The following is a 26,179-nucleotide window of genomic DNA, read 5'->3' as shown; positions in this document are numbered from 1 at the left end:
CAATTGCCATCATAGACCACAACACTGCTTGCTCTAGGGAGGGTGGACTCATCATGGAAAGATTATTAATATGAAAATTAAAAACTTATGCACCAAATGGAATAAATGAAAAGGTGTAGTTCTAATTTGCGCAGTGCATTTCGTTTGATAAAACATATATCGACAAAGTCTATGTTGCTATTTATTGACCGTTACCAACTCTTTAACTCTGGAAATAAACTAGCTTAAATCGCAGGGTTCTACTAATTTAATGATGTACAAGTACGAAGTCACGTTAAATTATTTCAACTTGGTCAAAATGTATTATTGTTGTTTTACTTCAACTATTATCAAACTGCTATACATTTGGGATGTTTAGATACGCAGATTTTGTTTTTATTATTTAACTGTCGTCAAATTCAAAACATTATACCAGCTTAGATCGGTCAGTGCTGTTACTTGTTTATATCGCACATTTCGTTTTTTTTCTTTGAAGCATATCTATGCTTCTCTGTTTTAAATAGCTAAATAACCAACGTTATTTCTGAAATTTATTTTAGAATTGTACAAGCGTTTTTGTGTTCGATTTCAATTGTAAATTTCAAGATTGTTAAATATAAATTACAATAGATTAGTATGATTTATGTTACATTAAAATCATACTGATGAAGTATATCGGTTATCCAAAATATTTATAAATAATAACATTTATTTGTTTCCTTTTTTAACTATTGGTTTTGTTTTGTACATTTTTTAGTCGTTTATATATTTTATAATTTTGTTCTTAAATAAAATATAACTTTTTGTTTAGAAAATATGCAATCGCATTATGAAGGTTAATTGAAAACCAATCATTTAATGAAGAATAAAATATTTAGACAGGATAGTTTACATATATTTTGACATATCTGATTGTGCTTTTAACATTACCTATCAATAAATAAACGTTTTATACCATTTTCACAGTATCTATGTAGATTCGAAAAGATATAGTTCATACTTTTTCATTCTTAGGAAGTTTGAAGCTCATAAAAATCGGTATTGCAGTAAACAAATATCATACGATTTCTTCGTTATCTTGTCTACTAATTGATTTTGATCAATAATCTATTTACAGCCAATATCTGGTGTTGTTGCAGTTATATATGTGTTAAACGTAATATGACATTGAATTTATAGACATAAAGACTATGAACTTGTAACATGTTACTTCATTGGATCATCGATTTTACCTGAAAGTTCATATTCTAAGAAAAGCTGTAGATAATTTTATGTTTGGTATGAGAGAGCATTCCAGAGATTGTTAATAAAGTGATAATGGATACAACTTTCATTGCTCCTTTGGCAAGCTTTGATAAATTAAACTTAACATTAAGAAATAATAAATATACCCATAATATATCATTTAAGATTGGTGAAAATGACAGTGATGATACTATGAGAGCTGAACACTTTTTACATGTTCTTCAATATCAGTTTCCTCTCTTACATGATGTGTGGAAAAACGAACCAGAAATAGCATATGGAGTACACATACTAATTGGATTCGTAGCTTTGATAGTAGGAACAGGAGGTTTAATTGGAAATTTAATAGTCATTTGTCTTTTTGTGAGGTAAGCACTTTTACTTGTATATTTTTGAAAAGTCTACATGCAATTCTGCTAATCTGATTTGTAGCTAATGTTTACTTTGCAATTGCAAAATAAAGCAGGATTGCAATTCCAACTTGGAACGCTGGTGTAACATATTTATTTCTGTCCAGGCAAGACCCTTTGTTCTAATGATGAAGAAAGTTCTTTTTGTTTCTTTATTTTTTCATTAAATATATTAAAGATGTATGCAGTGACTCGATTTTCATGCTGCTTATCGTGTTCAGTTTCTATAAGCTGGTGTTTCTTCGTACGCAATTACTCTATTGGTTTATTGCTAACATTCAAAATAACCATTTCAAAAAGTAAAAATTAAACACAATCCACCCTTTTTCTTCTCAAATTTCTGTACCAATTTCTTCATAAAACTTGATTTCCATTCGTTTCGTTAATTAATATAGTCTAACGTTTGACTTTTTAATTTTTTATCGTCTACCCCTTTTTAGTGTTAACCTTAACTTTCGGTATTTTTGTTAATCACTTCTTGCAGATTTGAGAAATTTGAAAAAGAGTACAATAGATTGAACAAGCAAAAATGGTAAGTCATTACACCATTATAAAAATATCCAATACTTCATCGTTAATCAAAACGTTCCATATCCTTAATTTCCGATTTCATTTTCTTTTTGACATATTTGGTTATAACGGTATAATTTCTCAAAAGCTTTCAAATTACTTTCATATTACTTTTACATAGATGATGTATTGTATACAGCTCTTCCTTCTCATACGATTTATCGAATACTGTAATTTCTGTATTTCGCAAATCATCAGTATTTAATTGAGTGCGTATCTGTTGGTTGTATATTACATACAAATTTTTCCTTTTTATTTACAGTTTAATTATATTTGTAAATCTTTGGTTTTCTGTTATAGGCTTTCGATGCACTTCATGACTTTATGAAAATGTCTGATATAAAGTTTTGTAATAAAGGACGTAAGTGACAGTTTGCAGAATACATTTTAGCGAATCGATAGGACATTTAAGTAAAGGTGCACATGTTACAAATATCAGCGTCAAATTATAATCAATTTCAGCAAAACTGATAAATTATTGTTCATAATAGCTACATAAATTTATCCATATATACTTATATTTTACACACGATAGTAAAATGTTGTGATTATGTAAGGTCATAATGTTAAAACAGCTCAATAATGAAATGTCAAATTTCATAAAACAGCTCAATAATTTAATGTCATATTCTATAAAATAATTGCAGATCGAATTAAGGAATATTTGGAACACTACAATCATTCATCCTATTGAATACAATACTAATATATACATGTAGCTTGAAATTTTTATCGTATTGGATGCTAGCGCTATTTTTTTACCTTTCAATAATCTGATGATCCAATAACATCTTTCTGTTAGTTCGGTAACAACATTAATGTCAATTTTTAAATAAATTTTACAAGTAAGCAACACTTTAAAAGTATGCCCAAAATTAATCATTCCTCTTATCAAATGTAACTATTATTCAACTCATCTTTTGAATATAAATGGTCCAATTGACTTGGCGCTAAATGGGCTATAAATTCGGTTATGAGATGAAATTTTCATTCATATTTTGTAAAAAAAGTTATGACTGGATTCGAGTTTTTACGACAAACTATTGAATTAAAATATCATACATTATGGTGATGACTTCACTGGTTAATAAATTACAGTGATAATATATATAGAAAGACAAGTAGTTACTTAGCAATCAATAACGTAATTACGAAGAATCACACGTAAAATCGCAGCTCAATATAAATATTAACGAAGTATATTTTACGTTCCGTTCTAATCAGTTTCAAAGCGATGGTAGTCAAGATACTAGTAAGAGTAAAATAATAAAAATACGAAACTTCAAGAACAACTCTAAACAGAAAGTCTATAAGTAAATGGCAAAATCAAAAGGTCAAACACATCAAACTAATGGATAAAGATAATCCAAAATCTGGCTTCTATATTGAACGCATTCATCCAATCGATATTTAGATAAACGATAAAGCAGATAAAGTTAGGTCTGTCTCATATATTGACTTTCATCTAGAAATTGACAATAAAAGTCGGTTGACAACAAAATTTTACGACAAAAAAGATGATTTCAACTTTCTAATTGAGAACTTTCAATTTATATGTTGCAACTTTCCACAGGCGCCTGCATACAGAGTGTATATCTCGCAGTTCATACAATATTCCAGGGCTTGTATTTTCTATATATATCATGATTTCCCTGATAGAGTATTGCTGATTACAAGGAAGCTTTTAAACCAAGATTTCCAAGTGGTGAAGTTGAAATCATTCTTTTGTAAGTTTTACTGACGCCATCACGAGTTGGTTGACCGTTATGGAATATTCGCTTCACAAATTATGGCGTAGCTACAATCCCGTCCCCTTTCCCCAAATGTTAACTACCAAATTGGACTTATAATTGCGTTCGTACTAAAATTTGTAACACGACAGGTGCCTTTTATGGAACAGGATATACTTATTTTATGTGTAATACATTGGCATGCTAAGGGTAGAAGCTACATTTATGGTATAAATTCTGATAATGAAGGGTTTTTTTCAAAACACAAAATCTGAAAGCAAACGTTAGGTGCATAGCAAAGTCAGCATTATCGTCATAAATTGGAAAATATTTAAATTTTTATACATGTAATAAAGATATATAAGATAAGCATTCTGTACAGAACTATGCAAGACTACAACAATAACTAATTACAGCACATTATAACACATTTATACGTAAAGTATACAACATTCCTACGTCTAAATAAAATATGTAAACAGGCTACGAACCAGAATATATTAATTAATGAACACCTATATTTCTGTTAATCATCAAAATTATATTATCACTATCAATACAATTTGTTATCAAATAAATGTTGCATAGCACCCTCAAACGAAAGGACACTTTAATAGTCCATCAGCTAGTTTTCAAAAGCGCTCTAGTTAAGGAGTTTGTGTTACACCCCAGGGTACCGCGATTTTTTTGGATAGAATTCAACTTCAGGATCTTATTAATAAAATACAAGGTGTTAGACCCAAAAAAAAGTGTCCAAAAGAGGTTTAAAAACGTCCCTTACAATGGTCCCCTTATTTAGCTATCACGACTAAGTAATTTTTAATTAAAATTTTTAATATAAAGCGATTGAAAAAAAATAAAGTATAGGTTAAAACAACTAAAACAGATATAAAACTATCATATTTAATGTAAAACTAAAGATTTTTTGTTTTAAAAAAGTGTGTATTTACATTACAAACAATCCGATTTTTTGGGTTAAAATTAAGGCATATTTTCTAATTTCATGAAGAAATTCGTAATACCATTATCCGTTTTTGTGAATTAAACTTTAAAATTGACCAGTATGCAATGTTTAAACTATTTGCAGTATGTATATATGGTCTAAAATATGAATTATTCAATAAAACATAATGTACGTGCAAATACTCGTAAAATACCGGAAATCATCAAATTACCGTCTTCGATTCAGTCGACAATATATTCATACCTGAGTGCACACATACGCACTTTAAGTTTATCAATTTGCAACTGAAAACAAACATTTAATTGTCGAATATGTTGTTTTTGTGAGACAAATTATTTTATGAAGTAAATGTGTAACAAAATATTTATGAAAAAAATACAAATTAAAGTTAATTTTTTGCGTTTTGAAAAGGTGCACTCTATCGAACTCAATAAAGGTGTGCTTGTTTACATTTTGTGTTTTAGCTATGTGGTGATTGAGTTAAGATTGTTAAGTCATTCAATCGATAAACATTGCTTTGAACATAGGTCAAATAGTCAGTTGGGGAATTTGTTAAGACTTTTTACTTTCTTTGGCACACAATTATGTCGATTTGACATACCATCTGGTTATTATTTATTTGCTTTTCGTAATATATACATTGTTCCTCATTTGATAGTGCTTTTTATCATTTTTCTTTCCTTCTTGATTGGATATATTGCTTCACTATTGCTTTATAAATTTTGTACATATTGTCACACTACATGTGCTTATATAGCAGTCATTGGAAAACGGTTTGGCGATGCAGGGCTGGACGCTCTCCTGTTGAAGTCTGGAGTTATTGGGTCAGGTTCTTTGACTGGTGTATTTGAAGGTAAACATTATAATCTTGTTTCTGTTAAACGTTGGTTGCTAAATGCACATGAAAGAGCTTCAATATCATCAAAATCATCGACACAAACAGAACTTGACAAAACTCGAATGAAATGAGATGAAACTGACGTTTTGAAATTGGTTCAAACACTGCAAAGGTGGACAAACCCATTTGAGACATCTGAGCAGCTATCAGGCTTGTCCTCGGGCACTGTTTCTTCCTCTGAATTAATGTGTGACGCCTATAAAAAGGGAAAGTTGGCATCAGACAATTTCATCAGTGAATGGCTTGGTCAAAAGTCAATCGGCATTTTCAAACCAATTAAAAGACAATCATTGCTTACATTTTCAACAAAGGAAATAAAAGGTACGCAGTTAATAACTGATATATTAACAACAACACATTTAAAGTAGATATAGAGTAATAGCACAGACAAGACAGTTGGATATGCGAGAGGTCCTCAAGTTTGAATTAGGTCCTCTTCCATAGTCTCTTGCAAACGTTGATGGTACACTAGTAAAGACAATTAAATCTGTCCTTGCTGGTCTTTTAGAAAAGAGCGTTGAACAAATGCAAGCTATTCCTGAGGAAAGCATGTGGATATTTGATGGCATGGCAGTCAATCAATCCATCACAAGGATACCAAGTACTTTTTCTGTTTGGCAAATGTTGTTTTTAAAACCATCCTTTCAGTTTCAAATAGAGCTCCCCGCATTGATTTTGTCACTGATCAGTATCCCACAATATCCATTAGAACGGGATCGCAGGTCCTTGGGAGAGCAAATCATAACAATAATTTCGAGACCATCACAATCGTGTCCTGGGCAATGGAAGAAATTGTTGTCAGTTGGTAGAAATAAAGTTGCTCTTGTTAAATCCTTGTGTCGGAATGGAGTAAACAATCCTATAGATTTTATACAATTGAAGGAATTGATTTATTTGTATCACTGTTGAAAATGTGTGTAAAATGCACTGAGCTTCTAAGCAAACAGGAAGAAGCCGACACAAAAATGTTTCTTCATGCAAAACACGCAGCTGACAAAGGTTACGATTCAATTGTAATATAATCAATCTGATGTGGAAGTATTGGCCTGCTATTTTCAGAATTGCATCAGCTCTTCTGATAGGTACGTCTTCCAAATGCAGATTATCAAATGTGCAATCAATGTGCGCAAAATTTGGGGAGAATGTTTGTAGAGCACTGACAGGATTTCACGCCTTTAGTGGTTGTGATTCAGTTAGTGCTTTGTCTGGTAAGGGAAAAAGCAAAACATTTGGCGTTTTGAATCGTTCTTTGGAGATTTCAGAAGTTCTATCCCGTCTTGGTGAAAATTTTAAAGAGGTAGGCGAAGAACTGTCAAAAACACTCGAGAGGTTTTTGTGTGCTATATGGATACGATTATAATAACATCAATGAATTTCAGATTTTTTTTGCAATGCAAAAACATTCATTGTCATCTACTGACCCAACAAAAGATGCAATGTTAAAGCACATCAAACGATTCATCATTCAGGCAAAGATTTGGAAAACAACTCTATAACACAACACTGTTCCATCGCCAAACAACCATGATTGGATTGTTAAGAACGATTTGATCAGCATCAATTGGCTAGACCAACCGCCAGCGTTAGATGCTTTATTGATACTGATAAGCTGTTCATGTATAGCTGCGCTGGTTGTGCCACCAAAAGATGTTCATGTATTCGACAAGGTTTATCCTGTACAGATGGCTGCAAATATACAAGTGATTGTAGCAACAAGAATAATCAAATCGTTGCTATGGCTGACGATGACGACGAAGATGATAAAGATGATGGTTAGGTAGATGGCGTTGACGAAAATGAAGATGATTCTATTGATTGACCTTCTTCATGACCTTAAAAAGTGGTGATTCTGTTGTTAAATGAACTTTAATATAGATCTTGAAACCCTGACAGTTCTTTTTTTTAGTACTATGTGTGTTTTTCAATGACTGTGATGTACATTGCTTATGTTTGTGTTTGTCATTGATTCCATGTTTTTTTTTCCCTTTCTTACCTTTGAATTTTGTTCAACTGCCTTTAGTTACTTGATGCTCTATGTTTCAATGTAAAAAATATACCTTTTTTTATCAAGAAAACTAGTATGTATGCTTTGGTTCATTCAACATCATGAATTTTGGATATTACCCTCCCCCTTTTTTTCTTGGTCCTATACGATTTAAAAATTAAATAAAAATTAGCCTCCGTATTAATAAGATATGATTTGTTCAATTTACTAAGGGTAATTGTACCGAATACTTGGTTATTTTTTCTTTTTTCTGTATATATGTGTGAAACTAATTTTTTTAGATACTCTTAAATAAGACCCCTTTTAACCCCTTTTGGACACTTTTTCAAAAGTCTAACACCTCTTAAAATATTCTTCAGACATTACTCTTTAGACTTATACCAAAAAATTGCGGTACCCTTGGGTGTAACACAGAACTGAAATTTTGCCTTACCAGCTGATGGACTATAAGATTAATATTCATCTTCTAAATTATGTTTACGATAAAATAGACTTGATCTTGTAAATGTAAATTTTCGAGTTCTCCTTGTTTCAAATCTAAAGTTGTGCAACTCAACCTCAAAATACTTCATTTATATGGATTAAAGACATTTTATTAGAATGTTTCAATGTTTCAGTTGCAAAAAATTATATGTTCGAAGTTTTCAGCCACCTTTGCTCACCAGAGTTCTCTCTCCCTTGAATTGCATGCCACTAATCAACCTATTTAATGCACGTTGTAGAAATATAATAAAAGCAAATGAGGGAATACCAACAAATTATGTAATGTTACTCAAACAAATATTCTACATAGTACACAGAAAATGTTTGCCTTACGTTCATATTCTATTTTTTTAAACACTATACATGTAGTTTGAATAAGCATAACTGAAGAAACAAAATCTCATGCGAGGTCAAACATGCACAGTTTATTTTTGTCATGTTTATTGTACATTAATTGGAATATTAATATAACTTATACATATGATTATATAAGGTTTAACCCGTCATAGATTGAAGTATTTAAATTCGGTACGCCAGATACACGTTTCGTGTACAAAAAACTCATCAGTGATTCTCAAATTCAAAAGTTAAAAGGGCCAAATAAAGTACGAAGTTGAAGAGCATTGAGTATCCATATATCCCGTAAGGTTTTGTCAAATACAGAAAATGACATCATTTTCTTAAATTGCTAGCGTACTTGCCTTAAATAGATACAGAAGGGGGAACTTAGCTCAACTATGGTGTTAGATGGTACACTCGTGAAAGGAAGAGTGGATAGATTCTTCCTTCGGCTAAGTAAAAAAACCATATTGCGATATAATTTTGCGTATTCGAGTATTCCTTTTGCATAAAGTGATATCCAGAAGAATTGGGTTGAACCATTGCTGGAGGAGATCAATAATAACATAAAAACAAATCACTGTCTTGTAAAGGTACCATTTCAATTGAAAAAAGGTGTCTTCGGTTGAGTAATTCTTTCTGTATTCTGATAAATGTTCACAAAGTAAAAGAGAGGCGAAAGATACTTAAGGGACATTCAATCTCATAAGCCAAAAACTGACAACGTCATTGCAAAAATAAAGAGACCGAAGGATAAACTGTTCACCCAAAAAACAAACATAGAAAACTAAAAACTGAGTAATACGAACCCAAACGATATCCAAGGTCTCAAATTATCTCAAGGGTATGCACATCCTGTTTCGCATGTGAATCCCGTCGTGGTGCTCAAGTAAGAACTATACCGATGATAAATCTTATTTAATATTCTGCTTACCCTTCCAGAGCACCTGAGATCACTCCTAGTTTTTGGTGGGGTTCGTGTTGTTTATTCTTTAGTTTTCTATGTTGTGTTATGTGTACTATTGTTTGTCTGTTTGTACTTTTTATTTTTAGTCATGACGTTGTCAGTTTATTGTCGATTTATGAGTTTGACTGTCCTTCTGGTATATTTCGTCCCTCTTTTAATAGGTTACATTCGTGAAAATGAAAACGGAATTGTGGTTACGTCAACTGGAACATAATCATCTTCATATGTGAAACAAATATTCTAAAACGGTCAATCAACTCGTGATGATGTCTGTAAAAGTTACGAAAGGATGCTTCTACTTTACCACTTGAAACTCTTGGCTATATTGCCACCATGTGAGATAAAGCCCTCTTTCAATGAAATCTAGATTGGAATTGTAAGCCTTGGTATATTGTATCAACTACGAAATATAAGGAGTATGCACACGCTTTTGGGATGTTGCTACATATAAATGGAAAGTTTAAATTGGAAAGCCGAAATAATCTATCTTGTTATTAAATTCTGTTTTGTTACAGAGCCTGGTATTCAGTGGTTGCTGATAATTCATGTCTGCCATAATTCTGGTTTTCTGATTTTGTTCACATTTTACATCTTGACCGCCAATGACAGAGATTTCATAACTGTTATTGATCTTTAGTATGAACTGTTAATGAAGTCAGAATTGTTTGTCACATTAAGCTTATTAGTACGGTCTTACGATGCTTTATAGTATAAAAGAAATGTTTTACATAATGTTATCGTATTAATGATATAACTGCACATTGGGATATTCAGTGCTGGTTCTGTTGTTGATATTGAATATTAGTAATGTAGGCGTAAACCCACCAATGCTACATCCGATTCATTACATTTATATCTAAATATCTCAATGCGCGGGGATAAAGAATTTAAGATATGTTTATTTAAAACTTTTATAAACAAAAAACAGTACAAATAAGCTTATGTTCGTGTGTTGTATTGTTACAGCACTGACCTACGTTATGGCAGTCTTGGCCGCTCACAAACATGTTTAATTTGGCACATTTCTTTAGTGCCACCTGTAAAGTCGGGACCCTGTAATCCAGTGGTACTCGTTTGTTTATGTTTGGCACACATCTTTTCGTAAATTGTATTGATATACATAAGGTCGTTATTTTTCTCCTTCAAATTATTTCACATTCTACATGGGATTGCCTTTTATCGCAAATCATATGGATTTTTCTCATTTTTGAAGGTCGAGCAATGACCTATAGTTGTTTATATCTTAGTCATTTGAACTCTAGTGGATCGTTGTCTCAATCAAATCCATACCTCATCTTCTTATTTATATGTTAATGTGACAAAAATGTCTAATTTATTATCAATCCATGATAACAAGATCAATTCAGAATTTCTATCGTTTATAGTTCACAACGTGGTCAGTCAGCGATGCAGTATAAATCGGAAATTAATTTAGCCAACAGGAGAAAGTTTCACAAGTTTAAGCGTACAGGAGAATGTGTCGCCATATTCTGTATGTGTAATTGTCTTTGACACATCTCGCTGCTCTTTTTTTTCACTTTTTATATAAAAGAAAATGCGGTATGATTGCTAATGAGACAGCTGTCCACAAGAGACCAAAATGACACAGACATTAACAACTATAGGTCACCGTACGGCCTTCAACAATGAGCAAAGACCATACCGCATAGTCAGCTATAAAAGGCCCCGATAAGAAAATGTAAAACAATTCAAACGAGAAAACTAACGGCCTTATTTATATAAAAAATAAAATGAACGAAAAACAAATATGTAACACATAAACAAACGACAACCACTGAATAACAGGCTCCTGACTTGGGACAGGCACATACATAAAGTATTGCTTTAATCTTTTTTTCACTTGATAGATCGATCCAAACTGTGCAAGCATATTGCGGTGTAGGTGAAAGAATACGTTGCTTCCTTTACACGTTAGATGCGATCTTTTAGTTTTCGATGGATAAATTCCAATGTCTTATTTCTTTTAATTACGATGTTGTCAATTAATCTTTCACTAGATAATGTGTTGTTAATGGTTATTCGTATGTATTTACTGACTTTACCGTTGTCGAGTGAATGTCCATGGAGGGTGTATAATGTCTCAATCTTTTGTTTGCTCTTTTTTGTTTTATTTCTATATATTTATTTGTATATATTGCCATTTATCAATTTATCCCAATTTTCTAAGGATGTTGGGTCTTTGAGAAAATAACGCTGTTTGTCTGGTTGTTGATCGTTTGAAACAGGAAATCGCCTGAAAATCTTTTAATTTTGCGTGAATATTGATTAATAAACCTCCTTGAAACTGCTGTAAGATATGTGTGATTTTTTATCCCATGACCTTGAGGATTTATTATGACCTTGAGCTGAGAAACAACAGTAAAAACGCGGTTCCTTTGATATTCTGGTTTTTTTTTAATGCGAGAAGAAATTTTGTGTCCACGAGGAAGACCACAATCAACCTAACGATTATGGGTGCATTTAACATAGATAAATAAAATCGTATAATATAAGCAAAATGAGAATGTTAAATTTGATGTATGCCTTTTTGTGCTTCTTCGTTACATTTGTTATTTTTATGGTGATTAAGATGATAACACAATTTTTGACATTTTTACCGACTGTGTCTGTTTGTTTTGTTCACGCATCGGTGACAATATAATGGAATTTGATGAGACTGTCATACAAGTGAGAGGTTTAGCTAGCTATAAAACCAGGTTCAATCCACCATTTTCTACATTAGAAAATGCCTGTACCAAGTCAGGAATATGACAGTTGTTATCCATTCGCTTGATGTGTTTGAACTTTTGATTTTGCCATTTGATTGGGGACTTTCCTTTTTGAATTTTCCTTGGAGTTTAGTATTTTTGTGATTTTACTTTTTACTATAAACATTGTGAGTTGTAGAGGAAATCTTATTTGCTGTATAATACATTAAACCTGAACTCTAAATTTTGTGACAACACAAGTTCCTTGATTGACGTTTCTAGTTTATGAACTTAAAAAAACGAATCTCAAGCATTATGCTATTTATTTCTATCGACCAACATATAATAAAGTATGATTGTCATTCCTTTATCTGGACAAGTCTCTATGATTATTATATTGTCATGCTTTATCTTGAGAGATTATCTTTAAGTATAAAAACGAGATGATTAGAACTTTCGTGATCAAATATTACGATCAATATTTATAAATAGTCATATTCGTGATAACTGACAAAATAACGTCAAATATTGTGCCACGAGATTTATTAACTATTAAGTATCTTCAAAGAAATTAGAGAGAGCAGATAAAATATTGAAATCAAATATTGTGATAAAATGAATAAATTATTATTAAGGTTAAAGTAGTAAACAACAGCAATGTTGATATTGATTCTTTGCTGCATCCAATATGGACGAGATGGAGAGATGTATGCGTTTAAAACAAATTTAGACATAACATCTGTTAATAGTAGAACGTTAACTATTAACTCAAAGGTTTGCAGTTGAGTTAAGAAATTGACCTTCCTTAAGTACTGTTTTTCTTTTTTTCACTTATCAATACCATAATGAATAAATTATGAGAGTTCAATAGACAATGGAACATCAATGTCGAAGATTTGGGTTACATATAAGATAACATGAGATACAACTAGTTTTGCTTCGAAAATTGGTACTCCCTAAAATCGGTTAATTGTTCAACTTTAAGTATAAAGTTCAAAGGTTTGTAAGTTAGTTAGGATGTCGACCTTCCTACAGTAGTTTTTTTTATTATTTCGTTTTGATTATAAATACTATAATCATTAATCGAATTTTACTCTCTAGACTAGACTCAGCAAAGTTAAATATTTGCTGAAACCGAGTTTAGTCTTAGTTGCATGATTTAAATTTTACTCTCTAGACTAGACTCAGCAAAGTTAAATATTTGCTGAAACCGAGTTTAGTCTTAGTTGCATGATTTTTTTATTAGTTGTTAGTGGCTTTGAACTAGCTGTCAGATAACTGCGAGTACTCCCAGATCTGTTCATTGTGTCTTTTTGTGTCGGGATGTATAAGTACCGGGCCACGTCCACTTGTATGTTTGTCCATCTGATGAGTTAAGCCTTTTTCAACTGATTTTTATAGTTCGTTCTTATGTTGTACTGTTATACCACTGTCCCAGGTTAGGGGGAGGGTTGGGATCCCGCTAACATATTTAACCCCGCCACATTATTTATGTATGTGCCTGTCCCAAGTCAGGAGTCTGTAATTCAGTGGTTGTCGTTTATGTGTTACATATTTGTTTTTCGTTCATTTTTTTACATAAATAAGGCCGTTAGTTTTCTCGTTTGAATCGTTTTTCATTGTCTTATCGGGGCCTTTTATAGCTCACTATGCGGTATGGGCTTTGCTCATTGTTGAAGGCCGTACGGTGACCTATAGTTGTTAATGTCTGTGTCATTTTGGTCTTTTGTGGATAGTTTTCTCATTGGCAATCATACCGCATCTTCTTTTTTTATATTAACCATAGCATTTTATCTATAAATTATATTTACAAGGAAAGAAAATCAAATGACAAATACTTCTGTTTTATGTTAAGGGAAAGTCAATAGTCTTTTTGGTGTCAATTAGTTATGACAGTCGTATGGTCGATAATAACTATTATGATGTATCGTTTCATGTCAACATCTATAAGATTATAATAACAAAATCACATGTAAACGTTTAATGAGACAACTACTACACAAGTGATAACAGAACCATGATCTCGTCTAACAATCTTAAAATATATATGTACTCTCTAGGTATGGAGTAAGATACTTTATATATTAATAAGTAACATTATAATTGTGACATAAACAAAAGTAACACCAACAATAAAATAACTGAGTTGAACACACACATATCTATATATATATATATATGTATATACAAGTAAAACTAACTAAGAGTCCTTTGTCCTCAGCTCTAAAAACCTGTTTTTTCACTTGGTTTATATTAAAAAGAATTAGTAGGACTACCAGTTTTTCAGTATCGGAGTAGATTTGGAAACATACATGTAGGATTATCTATTGCCATGTCATATTAGTTTTTTTGTGTTTTTAAGACATCATGAATAGTTTTAAAAAGCGTTATTCGGTGCAATGTCTATAATAAATAATAAGGAAATTTCCACATTTCGATTGTTATGATACAATGTGTTTGTCCTGGAATGGTTGTAGAAATACGAGCAACACGTTAATCCCCTCTATCAAAACAAGTTTATGAACGTACTTTTTACAAAATATAATTTCTGCTTTCTTACAGAATAATACTCTAATGACCATCTGAAGGATCATTATGTTGGATTCATCAAAAAAAAAAATGATATTTGCGAATCCGAGGTTAAAAGCTGCTGATCATACCTCCGCTTATATATGTTTTTTGACAAGCTAGTATATTGTCAGGAATACACTAAAGTTAATCTCCAACAGTTTGAAATATTAAGTTAACCATCTGCACTCGTACAAGATATGTTATTTGTCTGAAGGGGACTACTCTTGATGTTTCCCAATAACACGAATATGTTTTTCCACATCATATGTCAGATAAAAAATTTGATTCCTTGTTAAACTATAATTAGAAATGTATATTGGATTGTATCTTGTTTTGAACATAAAGTACTGTAAAACTATGGTTTTATGACTAAGAATGGACATAAAAGCTATAAATAAATTTGTTGCTAATTTGTAGATCATATCTTGCTTTTGAAGCAAAAAATAATAACAGGGGCTTATTTACAAGGTTGAAAAACATATCGATATCTATTTATTGACAGTGCTTTTGTAAAAATTCTTATTTTTGTCAATATCTCAGACTGACCTTCATTCAGATAAATAACATTTAGTTGTTACATTTTTGTACAAGAGTAGTATGTGATCGTGTTTTTGTTCAACCAATTGTATTTTTAAACAATTTATCGGTTTTTGATATTATTTTGCTAATTATAAATTTAGTATCTTTTGAACAGGCACGCAGGTAACCATCTCCCAATCAAAATAAGTAAAACAATTAGTGTATGTCTTTCAAAATTTAAGAATGAGATGAAATTCAAAACGGAACAGAAACAATTTTGAAAGTTTGCATACATGTAATGTTCGTGATCACTTCATTTATTTTCACATGAAAATAAAACACGAGTTCCCAATAATGTATAAACTTAAACAGTTGAAGATTTAGAAATTTAAAGTATAAGAAAGAATTTAGTGTATGCACCAGTTCTTATAAACCACCACTTATGTTAAGCTTGACATAAATTTAAGGCACAGTTTTATACCGTTCTTCAAATTTCGAGAAAACTAATCCAGGTTACAAACTAAAACCTAAAGAAACAATTCAACGTTAAGAGGAAACAACAGAAACACTTAAATGTAATAAAAAAAACTAACGACAATGCAACATACATAGAAACGAACTATAATATATCAACTACCATATTCCTGACTTGGTACAGGACATTTTAAGAAAAAAATGGTGGGTTTTATGGATAGCCAAACCGCGCTCTTTGTTAAACTATTTTTTCAACTGCTTAGTTCGCCGTATCTTGAAACAAATCAGTATTTGGTACATGTATTTATTGTATTCGTAGCTTTTTTTGACATACGCTCAATTATCCTCAATTTAGAAGTTGAAAATGAAAAGTTGTGCTAATAAATCCTCTCACTGCCTTTGAATCGTTTATTTTGTTTTGTTTTTTTTTTTTATTTCAAAGAAACAAAATACCATTAGTATTTCAACTTTTCACATTCATTTCAGTATCTATAAATTATTCAGAATCTCTGTAATAAGGAATGCTGAGGGTATCAATTTAACCTTTATCGCGATACGTAACATTTTTTTGGCGTCATGACTTAATATATATACCTGCTTCAAAGAAAAAACTTATTCGTTTTTTTTTCAGAACCAAAAGTGTCGTATGAGAAATATTCCGTAAAAAATCATACAAATGTTTGTTAAATGTAGCAAAATCAAATATTGTATATCAATTAATCATCACGTCTATATGATAGGATAGATGTTATTATGCAACTAAAGTTTGCAGTGGTGTCGAGGGAATAAACAGATATAGAACTATAACCATTATTCTATATTTAATTCCTTTGATTCGCCTTTCGTGAAAATCTGTTTAATGTCTCCGTCTCCCATAACGTTCTTCAACTATTTTAATTGATTCCTTTTTCTCATTCGTTCACTTTCTACATTAACCCTATACATTCCAGAAACTGCAGATAAAAATTGTCTGATCTTCCAAACTAACACTAAGAAATTGAATGATAAGGCCAGGATTGTGGTCCCTGGAATCAGCATTCTTTTCAAATTAATATATCAGAAACATCCTTTAGATGGTTGCAATGCAAGGTTATATCAGATATTTGAGTACATATTTTAGATTGTGTCTATCATTTCTTAATTAAGAATAAAACATGCTTCCGCTTAAGAAAAACTGCAGACTTGCAAATCGGAAGATAATGTCATTGACATTTGGGATACTATCAACGTCCTGTACTTTCCATATAGCTGTGTATGTAATTAACAAAGAACTGTCAACCACGACCATTATTGTAAATGATTGATGTAATGAAAATGACTTTGAACTTGAACAAAGCACACTAATCCTTTACAAGAAATAATTTATTCAAACTACGATATTTGCTTTGGACAAAGTATCGTCCTACTCATACCAGATAATCGTCCACGCACAGTATGTCTGGGTCTAGGCTCAAAAACTACAAAGCATTTTTTTTTTTTCTTCAGCAGGAATAAGTTTGCAATTCGCCGTTTCAGAATCTAATGCATCCTGGGTAATATTTTCAAAAGCGTACACCAAAGCGTTTTGATTGGTTTAAAACGTTATAAACAATGGAAATTCAACCAATGACGTAACGTTATTTTCACTTTGGGGTACGAACAATAAAATTACCCATGGTGCTTTAGATTCTGAAACGGCCAATTGCCGATATTTCGCACCCACGCTTAAGGTAAATTGTAGAAGTTCGAAAGGCAATCTTTTCCGTACATTCTGGCAGACCTTATAATTGATTGAAATAATATAAATAATGACGTTATTGTAGAGGCAGTTTTTATATAGATAAGACAGTTGCTTTAACTGTTTAAATCGTTTTACACAAATCATTGTTTTGACGCTTTAAAGCTGGACTGTTCGGTGTGAGCCATTGATCCGTGTTGAATGGTCTACTTTGACCTGTAATTGTTTTCATGTATACTATTGTGACTTGGGTGGAGTGTTGCCTAATTCATTTGTACACATACCACATCTTCTTATTTGTATTTGCTAGTCTGTAAATAAATATATATAATTAAAAGCAAAACGATATGGCATGATGCCAATGATATAATGTACACCAGAGGTGCAGTTCTTCAGCACACTCACCGGTGACACAGGAACAAAAAAAGTTATAAAGTCCAAAAACACTACGAAGTTTAAGAACATCGAGGACCCAAAATTCCGAAAGGTTTTGGCAAATAAAGCTACGGTTATCTATTTCTGAGTAAAATAATCTCAAGTGTTAAATACAAAGTTTATTAAACAGTTAATTTACAATCATGTCAATATTGAAGTGCTGACTGCATGTACTTGGCTGGTAGTCATTAGGTTTATTTCATTGACCATTTATGGCTTAGAACATTGCAAGTATAGAATCAACACCAACCAATAAACTACAACTACTCGTAGGTTATAACACTATATTATAGTCAAATTAGTGATATTAAAAAGACATTAGACAGTAAATCAGTTCAATACCTAATTATCCAACTTATCGAGTGAAGGACATTTCACAAATGACGCATTGCTGCAATTCAAGTTAAGTAAGAATCTAAATTAGCAGATATTTTACTTTATCAATTTTCTATTTTGTTGGTCAATAGATTTTTTTTTAATTGATATACGATTCAAAAATGAAAGACGAATCCATCGGTGCAAAGAAAGTCCTTAGCAACCGTGCTAGTTTTTACGCTACTCCTTGTTGAAGTTTGTTTTTTTTGGTCGTACGTGTGTATCACCTATCTTCCTATGTATTACAAATGATCTAGCGTTGTAAATTTATAATAAAATAAACTTACTAATTTTAAAGAATATTTCTGTAGCAAAAAAATTGCAAGTTTGTAATTAAATTTACCGCAAATGTAAGAAAGTTACCGCAGATTTTCGTCTTTTCTATATAATAATATTTTCCCGCGTTTCGATCAGTATAGCGGGAAAATGTTGTATTCTCGATATGGGACTCGTCAATTTTCGGTAGGCCGAAGAAAATCTATCCAATCAGAGGACTGAGTTGTGGTCATATATAAGTTGTTTTTTTCTGTGGTAGCTTCACTTCTAGCCGTCGTATTGACCGTGTAAACTATATTTTTCTAAATGATGATATTTATCTATTGTACATTATAACAAAAATCTTGATTTTCGAAAACTTTTTTTGAAATGATGAGGTCCGTCGTCATTATCCTGAGATAGGCTCGAGCATTGATTCGGACACAGGTTTCCGTAATACGGTTTTTCCTGGTCGGCATTGGCTATCAAAGAGGGGTAATTTTATTAAACGTACAGTATACAATATTTTGCTGTGGTTGTACATAATGAAATGATTGGTAATGAGAATGAAAATTGATTACTGATTTATATGTCACGATTAAAGATGTATTATACACTTATATCTGGCGTCCATCACGTACGACGGGCTGTCGGCAAATTTTGAATTTGTGTTTGAATTTTATTTCTTTTACTGCCATGTGTACAAAGAAGGTGTTGATGGTGTGCTGTCAATGGCAGAAAAGAGTGTCATTTGTGTGTTTGTCGTCTGTAGTATAGAGAATACATGTATGAGTGGTTTCCACACATTTTTTAATATTTTTTTTATGAATCAAATATTGAGTTTGAGTTTTTCCCGGTTAACACAGTGTTGTAAGAATGATTTGATCAGTTTTAATATTAGGATCGGGTATACACCTCGTTTTCCATCTTACTTCTGCATGTTTGTATTTAAAAAAAGATAGACCTATGTTCTGCATACAAATGTATATTCATCTTCGTCATTTCTGCATGGTGTTATTCTGGGGATTTGCACACAATATATTCTACAATTATTAACCTATTTCATAAGTCATGTGTAGTCACATGCTCGTGACGCAACTCTGCAAAAACAATATTTGATTTTACAAAATTTCCCGTCGCGAATCTTTAACTAATGACAAAAAATGATGTTATGTTTGCTGAAAGGAGTTTCAGTAACATAAGAACATATTTATTTGTTCCATGCATTATTTGTTAAAAATCCACATACACGGATTTAAATAATAAACATAATGCATACTATGGCTCTTCAACTATTTCCGATCGGTTCTTATTTATCCGTGACTTTCAAATGTTCAGCCTTTAGTGTTCTATATCAAGGTTAATCCAGAAAATCGCTTTGGACGTGTTGATTTCATTTAATCTTCAGACTTTTTAAGGCCGAAATGAGGTTAAAAAGAAGGACTTCCTAATACATTTTAACGAAATAGAAAAGACCAGAGTAGTTGGTATAACTTTCCGTCTCAGATATTTCATACATATTCAAGATGAAAACATACACCTAATATGATACTTTTGAGATCGACGTATCTAGTGCAATTACGACAGGAACATACCCAGTACTGTTATACAATAACATTTTGTATAGGGAAATGCTTTAGCAATGTATATATATTGTAATGCTTTTGATTAACTGGTGTAAAATTAATGATATAGAAGAAAGTACCAAAGGCGACCTCATGAGAAAGCATCATGTTCGATTCTTTAAAAATTTACCTAATAAAATTTTATAAGAATTTACTCAGTGTAATGCACGGCGATTATTCATAATGTATTGCTACACGGGTTTACCTATAGTACGAATATTGTCTCTGCATAATGCAAATGCATACATGTAGCTGCCCTACTTCTATAATATAAAAAAAAATAAGGAGATGTGGTATGACTTCCAATGAGACAACTAACTGCCACTGGTTAAATCAAGTCGATGTAAGCAAACACTATAAACAACCATACTGTTTTCAACAATTGAAAGAAAAACATAATGTGTAGGCCACAAAAGACTCAGCTGACAAAATCAACCGCCTTATATAAAAATATTTACAGAAAACAAATACAATGTTGTGAGGTAACAGAATTAAACCTAAGTGAATTACAACCAGCTCTATGCTTTCACCTAGTTCATGATCATACAAAGACTTTAGAGTTCAAATCATTTACAGTAAACGTTTTTTTATTTTATCGAATACTTTTATTTTAATTTTTTTGGGGGGTTGGGGTTCAACATTGAGGTTAAAAAAGAAATATTCGATAAAAAAAAAAAAACATTGAATGAAAATGATATGAACTCCAATGTCTTATATTATAAGATTAGTAAACCACAGGCTTCTCAATTCTTGTATGATCATGAACTAGGTGAAAGCATAGAGCTGACCGATATATCTTCGAAATTGGAATTTGATAAAGAAGAAATGACATGTTATAGTTTATCTTACATGTGTACTTTCAATTTCAATTTGGTTCTAAATTTAGATTTAGTTTTCCCATAAATTGTGGACGGAATAGAATACACCTGCTTATTTTCTGCACATGTACTGATGTAGAAAAAGTTGAACACTGGGAATTGAATGACATAGTTTTTACTTATTCTAAAATAAATGTAAGAGTGAGACAAGTTTTAAGTTACTGAGTATTTTTTGGGGCCTAATTTGTTTATTTTTCGTTTGTTGTCTTTGTTCTTCCGACTTGTAAGTGTTGCGCTAGTGGTCAAATTATTTTCTTGGTATCGTCTGATTTCTTATATGAATATAAAGCATGTCCTAAAATTTTCAATTGCACAAAATACGAACATGTCAACGTCTTTTTAAATTTAACAATTAAATTCACACGTCTTTCATTAATTATTTGTAACCTATTATAAAAACTTTACGTTGAGTACTGTGTTTTTCGTTCAAGACTACGTCTACTCTGGGAACAGTACAGTTGATATATATGTTCCTGGTCTACGGCTTTTTAAAACGATATTGCTGGGTCAATTCAGGTTTCATTTTTAATAATTTGATATTAATAGAAGTAAAATTGTTACATGATTATTTGTTTATTTGTTTATAATTTTGTTGTGTGTGTTTTTTCGTTCTGTTGATATCATAAACACGAAATGCCTTCTCCTACGCGTCTAAAACAAAACAAAAAACAGTCAGACTGCACACGGAACAACGTACAGAATGCTTTGATTTCTAATAGGAATAATTTAATTAAATTTCTATGAGGTTTAAGACAGCACAGGCGTGCTTGTTGGATTCATGATAAACCGCTAAAAGTAGTTTCTCTTTCGTGTGTCCTTTCTTGGAGTAAGGGAAATAACTTGCGTAACTAACGACGAACGTTTAAAATGACCTGTACCAAGTCAGGAATATGGCCATTGTTATATTATAGTTCGTTTCTGTGTGTGTTGCATTTTAACGTTATGTTTCCGTTGTGTCGTTTGTTTTCTCTTGTTTTTGAGTGTGTATTCACATTACTATAAGACGTGTCACGGTACTTATCTATTCCAAATTCATGTATTTGGTTTTGATGTTATATTTTTTATTCTGTCTAATTTTGTCTAATGCTTAGACCGTTTTTGTGTGTGTGTTACATTTTAATGTTGTGTCTTTGTTCTCCTCTTATATTCAATGCGTTTCCCTCAGTTTTAGTTTGTTACCCCGATTTTGTTTTTTGTCCGTTGATTTATGAGTTTTAAAAAGCGGTATACTACTGTTGCCTTTATTTAATCTCGTATTCCGCTAGAGGCGTGCAATTACGTACACTTCGCCTTAATCAAAAGAGATAAAAAGGCTTTAATGTTAGATATGACATGCATACATGTGTAACTAGCGACAACTATATAGCAAAGAAGGAACAACAATCAATGACAGTTTTTTCCTAAGTATATATGATTTTTTAAAGGCTTTGTTGATATATAACTTTGAATCCTGTATGAGGAAAGAAGTAGGTTTTACACTTTGTAATGGCTTCTTTCCTGTAATGGATATCAAATCATTTGGCTTGAATTGTTATGTCTATCTTATGTTTCTTGTTTTTACCCTAAATTTTTTTTTTTTTCATGTTTTCTATTTTTCTTTTTTATATTTCCTATAATTATTACTATTATCAATAGTTTTACCAGAAAAAAAAAAACACTAGCTTTTTACGGTTTGTAAAGCTACCATCTTTAGAAATTGGCCATTCAAATCTGTTTTTAAGCTTAATACATATTTCGGAAAAAATTGTAGTAATAATATCGCTTATTTACAGGAATACTGAATTTGGATTTTTTTTTTTTTTTTTTTTTTTTTTATTTTTCAAAAAAATATTTTGAGATTGTACAAGATCTCACTGTCCATGCTGTTCCTGTAGAAAATCTTTTAAAAATGTATACTTATTGAAGAAAAACGACATGATGTTTATCAGAAGAGTAATTACATTGAGCTTGCTTTAGTTGATAAGAACATTCCATGATTAGACACATCTTGTTGTTTCTTCTGTGTTTGTGTGACGTGTTATACACGCGTTTTTTATATATAGTTTTGTGTTTTCTTCTGGTCGATATTCGAGAAGTTACGATCTAAAAAGGGTCAACCCCGTCACATGTGTATGAGCCCGCCCCACTTATGAGGAGTTTTCGTTGACAATGACATTATTTTTATATAATACAAAGTCGTTATTTGCATTTTAACTAATTTGAATAAAGGCAGATATTTGCTTGTTTTCTAGTGAAAACAACACAAATACCGAACTCCGAGGGAAATTCAAACTGAAAGTACCTTACAAAAAATGGCAAAATCAAAATATCAAACACATCAAACGAATGAATAACAACTGTCAAAATTCTGGACTTTTTATTTTCAAAAGGTTGTTCGTAACTTAAGTGAAGTCAGTTGGTTCTAAGATGAAGGTTGTCTCAATACCAACCCCGTCAATCCTTCCTTTTTTTTTAATTTTACCTGCAGTATTAGTTGGTTTGTGCTGTGTGGTTGCATTTCAATGTATGTCCGTGCCTGTGGTGTATATCTTTATATTCTACAGTCTATTACGTCATTTGGTCTCTGGTCGAGAGCTGTTTCGTTGACTTTCATACCACAACTTCTCATTTTTATATTGACATTATTCCTAATAAAACAAATTGAATAACCGATTCTTTCGTATTTTATAGATCATGAATACAAGGAGATGTGAGATAAACATCATTAAAAAGAGAACCTCGAAGACATCCTTATTACATCAAATCATTTCAGACGACTATACATCAATTATAATACTACAATACACACAATAACCACGAGTTTTAATCTAAAAAGACATCAAACATAAAATTGAAATCATCAATCCATCTGTAAGTAAATTCACACCTACATCCATGAACAAATGATTTTTTTAATATCTATAAATCTGCTTTTTTTATTTGTTTCAACTTTCAAGATGAGAATGCCGATCTTTTTTCTTTATATTAGATATTTTTCTCATTTGATGTAAATATCAAAAGAGGATAATCATAGATTGTTTTTTATGTTGAAAAAGCAATTACACTATAATAATCCATATACAGAACGTTGAACAACAGGATGCATTAATTTTTAAATGTTTCATTACATCTTTTGGTTATAAATTATCAATTATCCGTCTCTCTATGTTAAAAGACGATATTTTGCAAAAAAATATTTTTGAATATTTATTGTTTAACCCTACATTGTAAGAGTTATTGGTTTTTATTCAAACATCATTTTTGTTTGTGTATATATTTATCTAGATCTAAATGCAAATCTGTATTTTGTTTTTCATTGATTCGGGTTTTTTTTTTTTTGTATACTTATATGACAATACAGATGAATTATATAAAAAAAAATCTATTTTAATAGATTAACTGTTCTATCATAATACAAACAAAACATCAGTCTGTGAGAGATAAGTATCTGTCCATTATATCTCGTTAACAATAAAAACTTGTTTACTATCATAGTTTTGTTTTGATGCATTAACAAAGAAACAAAAACAAACGAAAAGTTCTGTTGCCCATCAATATGGATTGCTCTTTAAAATATAAATATTGTGTCCGCTAGGTCTGTGTTCTTTATTGAATTTGGAACACATTATATATCATTCTTTTCTTGATGGAGGTTAAATGTTTGTTGATGTCTTTTTAATAATACAGTACATGAACAGGTCTTTGACTGATTACAAGGTAATTATCCTAGTGCGATTTACATAGATACTTAGTTGCATATATATATATAGTAATTCTATGAGTCCATAGAAATCAAATCTGTCAGAAAATATGGAAGATTATTATCATTAATGAATTGTTCATCCTGTTGTGTTTTAAAAGGTAAAAAACCTCAAGGAATATTTTCTTTTGTTAAAAAGTAAATTGTGAATCTTTATTTTTTATTTATTTTATCGAAATATATAAACAAAATATATACAACTTTAATGTGCGGTGTCAATTTTTTTAGTTGTGTTTTATTGTTTTGTTGAAATCTTACAATTGATTTGATGTGATTCTTCTTCACCTTGTTCAGAAGATATGAAAAAATGAACAATAAGGAAATAGATCCATTTGACATATTCATTGGAGAAATATGCAAAGAAACTCCTCAGTAAACAAACTTTTAAAGTGACCTATATTTGTTAACCTTCTATGCCATTTGGTTTCTGGTTGAAGTTGTAACAGTGGCAATCATATCACATCTTCCTTTTCTATGTATACAGTTTTTAAATAATCTTTTTGAGTGTGTTCATACATGCAAGTGTCTTAGCAATGAACGATTTGATGAAATCCATTGCCTAATATTGCAGTTTTTTCTCTCTGCCGACTGCAGTGGATATGACAAGAATGTTAAGCTTTAACCATGGCGCTGTCAGTTTATTTTCAATCCATGTGTTTGAATGTCCCTCTGGTAATTTGTCCCTCTTTTAAGACGATGTTAACATCTTGACAAATATAGTATTAAATTTTGAAAAACAGAACTAATCATCAATCATGATGGTCGTGTTGTTATATCTGATTATATAGAAAACATGTTTTACTTATTCTGGCTGTAATTTTAATGTCGTTTGGTTCTGATAGTGAGTTGTCTCCTCGACAATCATAGTTGACAATAGAAACTTATAGCAATGAAAAATTATTATACGATATAACACAATGGAGTTTTTTTTAAATATAAGTACACGACTCAATTGAAAATGCTTAAGCAATTACTACATTTGAAATGTTAATCAAGAATCATTTTAAACAACACGACGGGTATGACTAGTGTAACACGGAGCACCTGCATGCATCACTACTTTGGTGCAAGCTCCTCCAAATTATTTTTTTTATGTGTAGAAAGAAATATTACAAAAGGACTGAACTAGAGTACGTTCACAGTTGTATCTATTTTCATTTATTTATATGGGCCACTCGATGCTTTGTGTTTTGTCTGCAGGTTTTTTGAAAGCCTATTTTGGTATTTTACCACTTTTCGTAAGTTACCATTTTATTCAAATGAAATTTACATTGTTTACAATAATGTTCTTTC

At 31.2% G+C, this 26,179-nt stretch overlaps 1 protein-coding gene across 2 annotated transcripts in view; it reads left to right on the top strand.

The window, feature by feature from the left end:
- Window positions 1-1,265: 1,265 nt before the first annotated feature.
- The window catches only part of LOC143045131 (rhodopsin, GQ-coupled-like), a 29,774-nt gene continuing 4,860 nt past the window's right edge, over window positions 1,266-26,179 (top strand). Inside the window, exons 1-2 of one of the 2 annotated variants that reach the window (XM_076217448.1) lie at window positions 1,266-1,592; window positions 2,119-2,166. In XM_076217448.1, coding sequence (XP_076073563.1) covers window positions 1,297-1,592; window positions 2,119-2,166 — 344 coding nt within the window. In that variant the 5' untranslated portion in view covers window positions 1,266-1,296. The remainder of the gene's footprint in view (window positions 1,593-2,118; window positions 2,167-26,179) is intronic. The other variant, XM_076217449.1, reaches the window with a different exon arrangement.

The sequence above is a fragment of the Mytilus galloprovincialis genome, chromosome 9, assembly GCF_965363235.1.
Source record: "Mytilus galloprovincialis chromosome 9, xbMytGall1.hap1.1, whole genome shotgun sequence".
NCBI lineage: Eukaryota > Metazoa > Mollusca > Bivalvia > Mytilida > Mytilidae > Mytilus > Mytilus galloprovincialis.
Note: the sequence above shows the minus strand (reverse complement) of the source record. Positions and strands in the feature narration are given on the sequence as shown.